Below are 11,278 nucleotides of genomic sequence, written 5' to 3'. Positions count from 1 at the left end.
TGGGGGAGAGGGGCAGGATCAAAGAGAGGGACGTGGGAAGTTGCTGGCTGAACTTGTAGCCCACCTGAGGTGTTGTCAAAACACCCAGGTAGGGAGTTAGCAAATGGGTGACTGGAGCCCAGGCCTGGGATATGGGTTGCGAGTTATCTGCCTCTAGGTGAAAATGGTTACCTTGATATGGGAAGAGACTGCCATCAGAGAAGGAGCCATCGGAGAGCAGGGGCACACCTGGTCAAAGAAGCCACCTGCGGAAAATTTGAAGGAAGGGCGTGTTCAGCAGTAGCCAATGATGAAGAGGAAGGTTGGAGCTGCTGTCACATAGTGCCTGGCACATAATAGGCACGCAAATATTTGTGAGAAGAATGAAAGAAAAAAAAGACAGAAAATGATACATTCAGGACAAACCATATGAAAGAAATAGTGGTAGAATCTAGGCATAAGGGTATTAAACTAGTAAGGACCTACTGTATAACACAGAAAACTCTACTCACTAGTCTGTAATGATCTATATGGGAAAAGAATCTAAAAAAGAGTGGATATATGTATATGTATAACTGATTCACTTTGCTGTACACCTGAAATTAACACAACGTTGTAAATTAACTATACTCCAATAAAAATTAATTAAAAAATAAAAAGGTGGGGTTCCCTGGTGGCACAGTCGTTGGGAGTCCGCCTGCCGATGCAGGGGACACGGGTTCATGCCCCGGTCCAGGAAGATCCCACATGTCGCGGAGCGGCTGGACCCGTGAGCCATGGCCGCTGAGCCTGCGCATCCGGAGCCTGTGCTCCGCAACGGGAGAGGCCGCAACAGTGAGAGGCCCGCATACCGCAAAAAAATAAATAAATAAAAAATAAAAAAATAAAAAGGTGTTAAGGGAATAACCAAGAGATTGTTGCATTTGCTCCAGAAAATGGCAGGGACCTGCTCGGCAGCCGATTGCCACACTGAATACCTGTTATTGATCTTTAGGAGACTTTGCCTCACCCTGCAGGGTGGTGTGATTTAATGTGTGATTTTATATAAAGGGACAAATTTAATGCAAACTCGGGCCTTTCCCATTCAATCTAAAGTTCTAGAGATTAAAAAATATATAATACCACAAAATGGCTCCCATAACTGCATTACAGATCACTTCTTTCCCCCCTCCCCTTAGGGATAAAGAGGACTGCACAGGTGGGCTCGCCTCTAAGTCCTTTTTAAAAAAGGTTAATTTAGAAAGACTCTGCTTCCTGGGACTCCCACCCAGACATTTCTTGGTACATTATTTTTTAAAAAATGCTCCAATTTCTCTCGCTTAGAGAAAGGTCTTTCCTCTTCAAATCTTTCAGGTTTGTTGTGGGATCTTAGTTCCCCAACCAGGGATCAAACACGTGTCCCCTGCAGTGGAAGCCTGAAGTCTTAACCACTGGACTGCCAGGGAAGTTGCATTAGGTGTTACTCTGGGAGAAGAAGCTGCCAAGGGCCTGATTTTGGTGGGGAGGGACCCACCTGGGGCAGTGCGGTGGACGTCAGTAGGGAACCGCGGGGCTGGCTCTATTTATGAAAGGAACTAGAGGCCGAAGTCCAGGAAGGTGTGCAGGGAGAGAGCGGCGCGGTCCCTGGGCCCCTCCCCCGCCTTTGATCTCCAGGCGCCCCTGCCCTTTGAGCCCGGGGCGTCTCGGGCGCTGGCACACTCGCCCCGGCCGCTGCGGGGACCAGCGGGGACCAGCGGGGCGGGCGGGATGCTGCGGCTGCTGGCGTCCGGCTGCGCCCGGGGCCTGGGGGGCGGCGGGGGCGCGCGGGGTCTGGTTCCCGGGGGCCGAGCGCGTCCTGCGGCGGGGCTCTGCGACCGCGGCAGCAGCCAGAGCCGCCAGGCCTCCGACGCCCCCCGGAACCAACCTCCCAGCTCCGAGTTCGTGGCCCGGTCGGTGGGCATCTGCTCCATGATGCGGCTGCCCGTGCAGGCCTCCCCCGAGGGGCTGGATGCCGCCTTCATCGGGGTGCCGTTGGACATTGGGACCTCCAACCGGCCCGGGGCGAGGTAAGCCCCGAAGGACTCGGGGACACGTGTTGGGACAGCCTGGCAGCCACTGCGCACACAAAACTCATGGAGAGGCACTTTCCCTCACCCAGGGTCGAGTTGGAAGCCAGTGCCTGGCTCCAAAGTGCCCCTAATCCTTTGAGAGACAGCTGGTTTCCCTCAAGCAACCCCGAGGGCTCAGCCGCGTCATCCATTGGTAAAGAAAGGGGGTTCAAGGACTGAGCCTTCTCCCTGCCCCATTCCCTGGCCTAGCTGGATGGTGGCTGTGGGTACCCCGGTTTACAGAAGCAGGGGACATTAAGTGTGAGAACAGAAGCTGGTTGCCCCTTCCCCAAACCTCTAGATGTCACCTGACTCACGAATTTGCTCCAAATAAGGCAACTTTTTCTTCTTTTTTTGGTCGCGCAGCCTGCAGGATCTTAGTTCCCCCACCAGGGATCACCGCATGCCCGCTGCAGTGGAAATGCGGAGTCTTAACCACTAAACCGCCAGGGAGGTCCCCTAAATAAGGCAGTTTTCCTAAGATCAAGTTAGAGGAAGTAAAATCGATTTTTCTAATTATTGAACATCAGCTATTTACGATTCCGCAGCAACAGTTTAGGAAATTGAGGCTCAGGGAGATTAAGAAATTATCTAATGCCATTTAGTAAATTGGTGATGGGTGGGCTTCTAAGTCTGTACCTTTTATCTCTTCACTATATAGGCTAGATCAGTGGTCCTCAACGTGTGTGTGACTTTTTCCCCCCAGGGGACATTTGGCAGAGTCTGGAAGCATTTTTGGTTATCACAACATGGGGGAAGGGCTGCTACTGGCATCTAGTGGGTAAAGACCAGGGTTGCTGCTAAACATCCTGCAATGTATAGGATGACCCCTACCCCCTGCAGCAAAGATTCAGCCAGCCCCAGCACAGAGCCTGGGAAGCCTCGGCCTAGGCAGAGCCTCTAAACCTTTAGGGATGGCTCACAGGCTGATTCTTTCTCCTCCAGATTTGGACCCCGACGGATCCGCGAAGAATCAGTGCTGCTTCGGACAGCCAACCCTAGCACAGGAGCCCTCCCCTTCCAGTCCCTCATGGTTGCAGACCTAGGCGATGTGAATGTCAATCTTTACAACCTTCAGGACAGCTGCCGCCTAATTCGAGAGGCCTATCAGAAAATTGTAGCAGCTGGCTGTATTCCTCTGACCTTGGGTAATGGCATCTGCAAGGGAGAGGGTAGTTCTCTGAGCTCAGGGTCTATTTATCATGAGCTGGAGTACGGTTACTTCTCCAGGGTGAGCCACTGTCAATATGGAGACAGTAGGAAAGGGAACATTGTTAATTCATTTATTTTAACCCCTGGGGAGAGGATATTTACATTTTTGGACGAATGTGACTGACAGGGATGGACCAGGGTGAAGCAAGTGAGGCATTCACCTTGGTGCAAAATTTAAGGGGTGCCAAAAAGTCAGCAATACACGTTACTGGTTTCCCTTTTTGCCTCAGGTTCCAGTATGGCTCAGAACAGCACAGTTGCTGGTACTATCTTTATTTAAAGTTTATCATGGGGGACTTCCCTGGTAGCACAGTGGTTAAGAATCCGCCTGCCAATGCAGGGGACACGGGTTCGAGCCCTGGTCTGGGAAGATCCCACATGCCACGGAGCAACTAAGCCCGTGCGCCACAACTACTGAGCCTGCTCTCTAGAGCCCGCGTACCACATCTACTGAGCCCACATGCTGCAACTACTGCAGCCTGTGCACCTAGAGCCTGTGCTCTGCAACAAGAGAAGCCACCGCAATGAGAAGCCCGTGCACTGCAACGGAGAGTAGCCCCTACTCACTGCAACTAGAGAAAGCCCGCAGGCAGCAACAAAGACCCAACGCAGCCAAAAATAAAATAAAATAAATAAATTTATAAAAAAAGAAAAATAAATAAATAAAATAAAGTAGCACGGGATTCTCATTGCGGTGGCTTCTCTTGTTGTGGAGCATGGACTCTAGGCACGTGGGCTCAGTAGTTGCAGCATGCGGGCTCTGAGGCACACGGGCTTCAGTAGTTGTGGCTCTCGGGCTTAGTTGCTCTGCGGCATGTGGGATCTTCCCAGACCAGGGCTCGAACCTGTGTCCCCTGCATTGGCAGGCGGATTCTTAACCACTGCGCCACCAGGGAAGTCCGTATCATGGATTCTTTTTTTTTTTTTTTTTGCATTGATTTTGATTTTTTAAAATATTACATTAAAATAGTATTTATCTTGATTACTTAGGTTTTTTTTTTTTTTTTTTTTGGCCACACAGCTTGCAGGATCTTTGTTCGTCCCCTGGCCGGGGATGGGATCCAGGTCCCCTGCAGCGTAAGCGCAGAGTCCTAATCGCTGGACCGCCAGGGAATTCCCCAATTACTGAGGTTTTGGTTTTTTTTTTTTTTTTTGGTGTCCCTTCAATTTTGCATCCGGCAAGTGCCTCCATCCACCTCACCTTGTCCCAGCCGTTGATGCCAGCCAGGCCTGAGGAGGCTGCCAGCAGGGGCTTAGTTGTGACTTCTTAACTATTTCAAGGACGTCGTTTCAATGACTTTATTTGAGAGAACTGCAAGGGAGTCTTTTCCTCTCGTCAGGGTCTATGTCAATCTATAGAGCAGCTTTCCTCTTACCCTCCCCCACCCTGCCCCACTCTCACTGTAGCAGTTCTTCCTCTTCCTGTTCACCAATAGTCAAAATAGTACCTTTTTCTAAATATCCAAATTTATTTTTGCCAAATGAGAGGGCCTAGCCTGCAGAGCATAGGGGTAAGGAGTGGGGTTTCTGGCTGACGTGGTTTGAAATCTCAGCTCCACCTCTCACTAGCTCTTCGTGCTTCATTTCCTTATCTGTAATATGGGAATAAAAATACCACCACCTACCTTCTTATATTGTGTCAGGGGCATATAATAAAAGTGCATATAAAGCGCCCAGCCTTGTGACTGGCATGTTTTAGGCTTCCATAAATATAGCTATTGTTGTTATTAATAATTATCAATGGTAATACTTTTCTAGGCCTGTGCTGTCCATTATGGTAGCCCCTAGCCACATGTGGCTATTTAAATGAATTACAATAAAATAAAATAAAAAATTCAATTCTTCAGTTGCATGAGCCACATTTCAATAGCCAATGGCTAGTGACCACCACGTTGGCCAGTGCAGATACAGAACATGCGTGTCACTGCAGGAAGTTCAACTGGACAGAGCTGGTCCAAGCATTTTCCCTATAAGCCTTAATTTAATTTCCTCTTTTTTTTTTTTTTTTTTTTTTTTTGCGGTGCGCGGACCCCTCACTGTTGCGGCCCCTCCCGCTGTGGAGCACAGGCTCCGGACGCGCAGGCTCAGCGGCCATGGCTCACAGGCCCAGCCGCCCCGCAGCATGCAGGGTCTTCCTAGACCAGGACACGAATCCGTGTCCCCTGCATCGGCAGGCGGACTCCCAACCGCTGCGCCACCAGGGAAGCCCTCATTTCCTCTTTTAAATGACAATGTAATGTCAGACATTTAGTGGCCATTTCTCCACCACTGAACAAGATCATATTTTAGCTGGGGTTATAATTCTTCCAGTCTAATCGAAAGGGTGGCAGAATTGGGCAGATTAAAGATCGTTCTAGGTGATACATGGTCCTCGAATCTTATCCACGTTCCAGATGTTTTCTTCTTTTTTTTCTCCTTGAAGGTGGAGATCACACAATCACCTATCCTATATTGCAAGCGATGGCAGAAAAGTAAGTCCCAAAGGCGGGAGCTGGGGAATGAGTTGTTTTCTGCTAGATGGCGTCAGGTGACCTCTGCTGGCTCAGGTTATTGGGGATGATAGGGAATTCCCCACTGAGTTGCTTCTATGGATCAAAATTAAGGTCAAGCTCCAGGTGTGTCTGTCAGTCACCAGATGGGAGCCAAGACAATTTATTATTAACACCCTGGCCACCCGCCCTCGCCCTAGATCTGCTCTGGTATGCACGCTCAGCGTTTGCCTCTGTTTTTGGAAGATGAGCCCCTAGTGAAATACACAACCCCAGTTAACTTCAGTTTCTGTTTTGCTTCAAAGGCCAAATACGAATACTGACAGGCACAATGGTGTTGCTTGCTGAGGAGAGGCCCTGTTTTTTTCCTGAAAGGGCCCCTTTCCCAGAGGATGAGAAGATGGATTTTTCCAGTAGTGAAAACCTACCAGGGATTGACTAATTTTGGTTTGTTAGAGAAATAGACAGATGGGCCAAGGTGGTGAGCTCCAGAATTCATATAGAGGAAAGCTATGTGGGTGGCATTCTGGTTGGAGGTGGGTGGGTGGGTACAAGGCTTTTCTGGAAGCTGTGTTTGCCTGGCACTGATTTGGATTGTCTGTTTTTCTTGGGCGGCTGGCAGGGTTGATGGGGATTATAGAGAGAGAGCTGAGTGGAAGCTACATCTTGGTACCGCAGTTGGAGAAAGGGTGGTGCTGATTAGGTGAGCCTTCAGACGGGCTCACCTGAGCCGCCACCCTTTACTTTCATCCTCCCAGCCCTCTCCATCTGTAAGTGAAGACAATTCTGGGTGATAGGTAGGGAGTGTCAGCTAAAGCAGATGACTATGTTCTGCCTGACTTCTCTGAGCTTATTGTCCTTCTGAGAAGCTAAGTGGTTTGAAGACAGAAACCAGTTGCAAGGCTGGTAACTGATGCCAGGTCCCCCCTCCATGGCTATGAATTGTCATCAAGTTTTGGTGGCCTGGAGGGTGGTGGTGTTCAGGCCCCACTGGGAGGCCTGGCCTCTGAGCTGCCCTGTTGTCCTCAGGCATGGGCCTATGGGGCTGGTGCATGTGGATGCACACATGGACGTGGCGGACAAGGCCCTGGGTGAGAAGCTCTATCATGGGACGCCCTTCCGCCGGTGCGTGGATGAGGGACTCCTGGACTGTAAGCGCGTGGTACAGATCGGCATCCGGGGCTCTTCCATGACTTTGGATACCTACAGATACAGCCGGAGCCAGGTGACAGGCTGAAAGCCCCTCCCTCTGTCCCCGGCCCCAAAGTGCCTTCCTCTCCATTGCCCACTCAGTGGAGGCTATGGGTTGAAAGGGACTTTGCTAATCAAGCTCAAAATGGGGACAGAAAGGTGAGTTTGCGTCGTGTGGAGCAGATAAGGGCGGGGATGATAATTCACGAGGCAGAGGAGGCCTCTTATTGCTGGGGAGGGGAGACAAGCAGAAACAAACCAAGCCCTTGGATGCTGCTGGCTTGGAAAAGAGTGAAGGAGGTCCAGACCCTAGGCGATGGGTCTGATATGGGGATGGTAGTTCCCTCCTCATGGATATCGGGGGTTAACTTTGAGGTGCACATAAGCTGAGTACGGGGTAGGCCTATAGGAAATGCCCAGTAAATGCTGCCAGGCCCAAGTGTCAACTTTCTGCTCTTCAATTCTTTCGCAGGGCTTCCGGGTGGTCCTGGCTGAAGACTGCTGGATGAAGTCATTGGTTCCTCTGATGGGAAAAGTGAGGCAGCAGATGGGAGTCAGACCCATTTATATCAGCTTTGATATCGACGGCTTGGACCCTGCCTATGCCCCAGGGACAGGGACACCCGAAATTGCTGGTCTCACCCCTAGTCAGGTAAGGAGGCTCCCCCAGTGACACTTCCTGTGGGTGAGGATACTTAGCTCCCCACTTTCCTGGGACCTGAACTGAGTCTTTAGAAATCAGGATGGGCTTTTAAAATCAGAGCACCTGGACCTTTATTGTGCTCAGGGCTGATCACAGGTTTGGAGTCTCCCTTATTGATGAGTGACTGATTATGGCAAGGGCCCTCATTTCTTATCTGGGATATAATAGTCCGTTATTTGGCCTTTCTGCCTCTGGTCCACCTGTTCATGGGGACAATATTATAGTGTCCCCTGTTCAGACACCAAACTTACCTTTTTGGGGTTAAATTTTAAAGGTATGCACAGTGGGATTAACACTTCCCAGGGTAGTTCAAGAGTTTTAGAAACCCCCAAAGAAAGCTCCCATGGTAAGCTGAGCATAGCACAGGGAGGCAGAACTGGAGTGTGGCTCTACCTAGAAGGAAAGCTCCAGGGGTGGACCTTTGTTCTGTTCACTACTCTCCGAGCCGAGGAGAGTGTCTGACATATAAGTAGGAGATATTCACAGATACTGGAGTGAATGAATGAAGACTGCTTGAACTAATCAACTATCTTCTATCCTCTCAGAAAGGAGGATGGTGATAACAGCCTCTCTAAAGCCTTTCCCAGTTCCCGTCAGTTTTCTAGAACACACTCCTCATTCCTCGGCTTCGCATCCTTCCTGCTTTTCACCTGCAGAACGGAAGCTAAGTGACGCTCTTCCTGCCACCACCCCTCACTCATCCTATCTCTGGCCACGTCTGACTACTAGTACTTCTTGCGTCATGGCGCCTTTGCATGTGTCTTTCCCTCTCTCTGGGCTGCCCTCCCCCTACGCCTCTGCTTGGTCAGTTCGTTGAGCTAAGTGTTTCCACCTTGGGGGAGCCTTCCCCAGCCTCTTCAGGCTGCGACACGTGCTCATACTATTCCTGAAGCCCTTCGTGCTGGCATTGGAGCGATTGGGTTTGTTTGTCTCTGTGATCCCACCAGGGTGCCTGGTGGTCAATGAATGTTTATTGAGGGAAAGCGACAGTTCCAAGTCGAAGGGCCCGTGTTGGGAGAAATCCATGGAGGCCTCTACTGGTTGCTTTCTGTTGTCAATGATTACCTCTCTGGACAACTCAAGCTTCATCTTGGACAGGCTCTGGAGATCATCCGGGGTTGTCAAGGCCTGAACGTGGTGGGTTGTGATCTTGTGGAGGTTTCACCGCCGTACGATCCTTCTGGTGAGTAAGGGAGACAAATGTGATCCGTAGGCAGTGGCTAGTTTATTTTTAATTATTTTATATTTTTTATTTTTGGCTGCGTTGGGTCTTTGTTGTGTGCGGCCTTTCTCTAGTTGCGGCGAGTGGGTGCTACTCTTTTTTTTTTTTTTTGCGGTACGCAAGCCTCTCACTGTTGTGGCCTCTCCCGTTGCGGAGCACAGGCTCCGGACGCGCAGGCTCAGCGGCCATGGCTCACGGGCCCAGCTGCTCCGCGGCATGTGGGATCTTCCCAGACCGGGTCACGAACCCGCGTCCCCTGCATCGGCAGGCGGACTCTCAACCACTGCGCCACCAGGGAAGCCCGAGCGGGGGCTACTCTTAATTGCGGTGCGCGGGCTTCTCATTGCAGTGGCTTCTCTTGTTATGGAGCACTGGCTCTAGGCACGCGGGCTTCAGTAGTTGCAGCACATGGGCTCAGTAGTTGTGGCTCACGGGCTCTAGAGCGCAGGCTCAGTAGTTGTGGCGCACGGGCTTAGTTGCTCCGCGGCATGTGGGATCTTCCCGGACCAGGGCTCGAACCCGTGTCCCTTGCATTGGCAGGCGGATTCTTAACCACTACACCACCAGGGAAGTCCTGGCGGCTAGTTTAAATTGTATTAATCTAGTTAATAAGTAGATGGACGGGTCCCTTTATATAACTCAGGAACCGGCTGAGTATGTCCTACAGTGAAGAAAATAAACCTATTACTGTACACTGTACAGATGTGAGCTAATGAACCCTAACAAAACCCCTGGGAGGCGGCTAAGGATTGTTAGCTGGCCCACCCATCAGCAGAAGGGAGAGAAACCAGCGTGCAGTTCAGCGATAGGGCTGCCCAGTGCCATTTGCCTTGGATATTTCATTGAAAAGTGAATTCTCAAGGCATAAATGATATTTATTAATATTGATAAAGTGGGGGAGTTAGCTGGTTTAGGAGAGAGATTCAAAGCCGATGCCATCCCAATAATTTTAATCTAGAAAAGCTTACAGGGTTAGGCCCATTAGCCTTAGAGGATAGATAGTAAATACGATACACACCAATGTGATAGGTTTTCCTTTGGGGGAAATCTGTTCTCAGAGTAAACAGAGAGGCTTCTGAATTTTAAAATACCATTTCTGAATGATGCTTGATGGAGAGAACGCCGGGGAAATCACGTCCACAGGGCGGTGGGGAACCGCAGAGGAGTGCGCAAGGCAGGACTCTGGAAGCACAAAGGGACAAAGGCTGAGGAGCCCGAGAGGCTTGGCCTCAGGAGGCGGTCTGTGTGGTGTTCACGTTTGGGTTTTTCACTGCTTTGTAGGAAACACAGCCCTCGTGGCGGCTAACCTGCTGTTTGAGATGCTGTGTGTTCTCCCCAAAGTGACAGTCGCCTGAATCTTGTGCTACGATGTTCAAGATAAAACAAGAGCTTGCCTGGATGACGAATTCTCCAGAAGAACTTATGTGCAAGCAATCTGAGTACTAAAGAGTTTATGCCAATAAAACGTTCTGCTAAAAGTGTCATTGGTGGCTCTATAATCGGGGCTTACAGTAGAACTCTAATCCAAACGGCTAATATTCCTAAGGTGTTTGAATTAACTTAAAAAAAAATGTGCTTGTGCTGTTTCTTTTTTCCTTTGATGAATGGTGATGGGGGATAAAGGGGAAAGGGATGGAGACTTTAGTTTAAGATTATCTAAAATCTGGAGGAATGAAATGAAAAAACCGTATGAAATAATACTGTAGAAAAACATTCCATATTTCTATAGTATCTTCCTTTCAAATACAGCCCCTACGCTGAGGAGCATCTTGGTTTTAGGACCATCGTGAACAAAGAAAGAAAAAATAACATGCAGATCCTAATAAAGAAACTTCCCACTCAAAAGCCCAGGAAGATGCACGAATGTCTTCAAAACCAGGTGACATCAGCTGGCCCTTAGTGACCTTTCCTTAACCCGCTCCCTCTGAGCCTCAGTTTTGCATTATCTTCTCTTCAAGCTGACCCACCCTCTATGACAGCAATTCCCGAAATCTGCAGTGGAGGCGTGATGACCTTAAGCATGTGTTGAGTTACATGCGAATTCAATTTTGTTGATAATGTGTCCATGGTTAAATCATCATCTCGTGACATAAGAGCTACCCATAATCATCACACATTAAAATAGTTTATTTCTGTTTCCAGTCTGTAATATTCTTAAAATAACATCAGCTTCAGTGCCTGTTCACAATACAAAACAAAAACAACATAAAAAAGACACCATTTGCCAAATAAGTTATTTGTTCCTAAGAGTATCAAAAGTGCAAAATATTCACCTTCTTTTCAGGTCTGTCTCGAAAGTATAATCATCCTCCTTGACAAACTGAACAGTCTGCGTTTGTTTCAAGGGACAATGTCAGGTATGTGGACATGACCAACGTTTCAGCTGTAAAGAATG

General features: G+C 49.3%; 1 protein-coding gene across 1 annotated transcript; it reads left to right on the top strand.

Moving 5' to 3' along the window:
* Window positions 1-1,725: 1,725 nt before the first annotated feature.
* Window positions 1,726-10,238, top strand: AGMAT (agmatinase (putative); the record flags this gene model as incomplete). The annotated part of the gene is made up of 7 exons (XM_079697670.1): window positions 1,726-2,024; window positions 3,012-3,214; window positions 5,701-5,749; window positions 6,797-6,992; window positions 7,431-7,610; window positions 8,760-8,844; window positions 10,165-10,238. 7 exons carry the CDS (start codon window positions 1,726-1,728, stop codon window positions 10,236-10,238), a joined length of 1,086 nt encoding a protein of 361 aa, XP_079553796.1.
* Window positions 10,239-11,278: the final 1,040 nt, after the last annotated feature.

This window comes from Hyperoodon ampullatus, assembly GCF_949752795.1.
Source record: "Hyperoodon ampullatus genome assembly, chromosome: 2".
Taxonomy (NCBI): domain Eukaryota; kingdom Metazoa; phylum Chordata; class Mammalia; order Artiodactyla; family Ziphiidae; genus Hyperoodon; species Hyperoodon ampullatus.
Note: the sequence above shows the minus strand (reverse complement) of the source record. Positions and strands in the feature narration are given on the sequence as shown.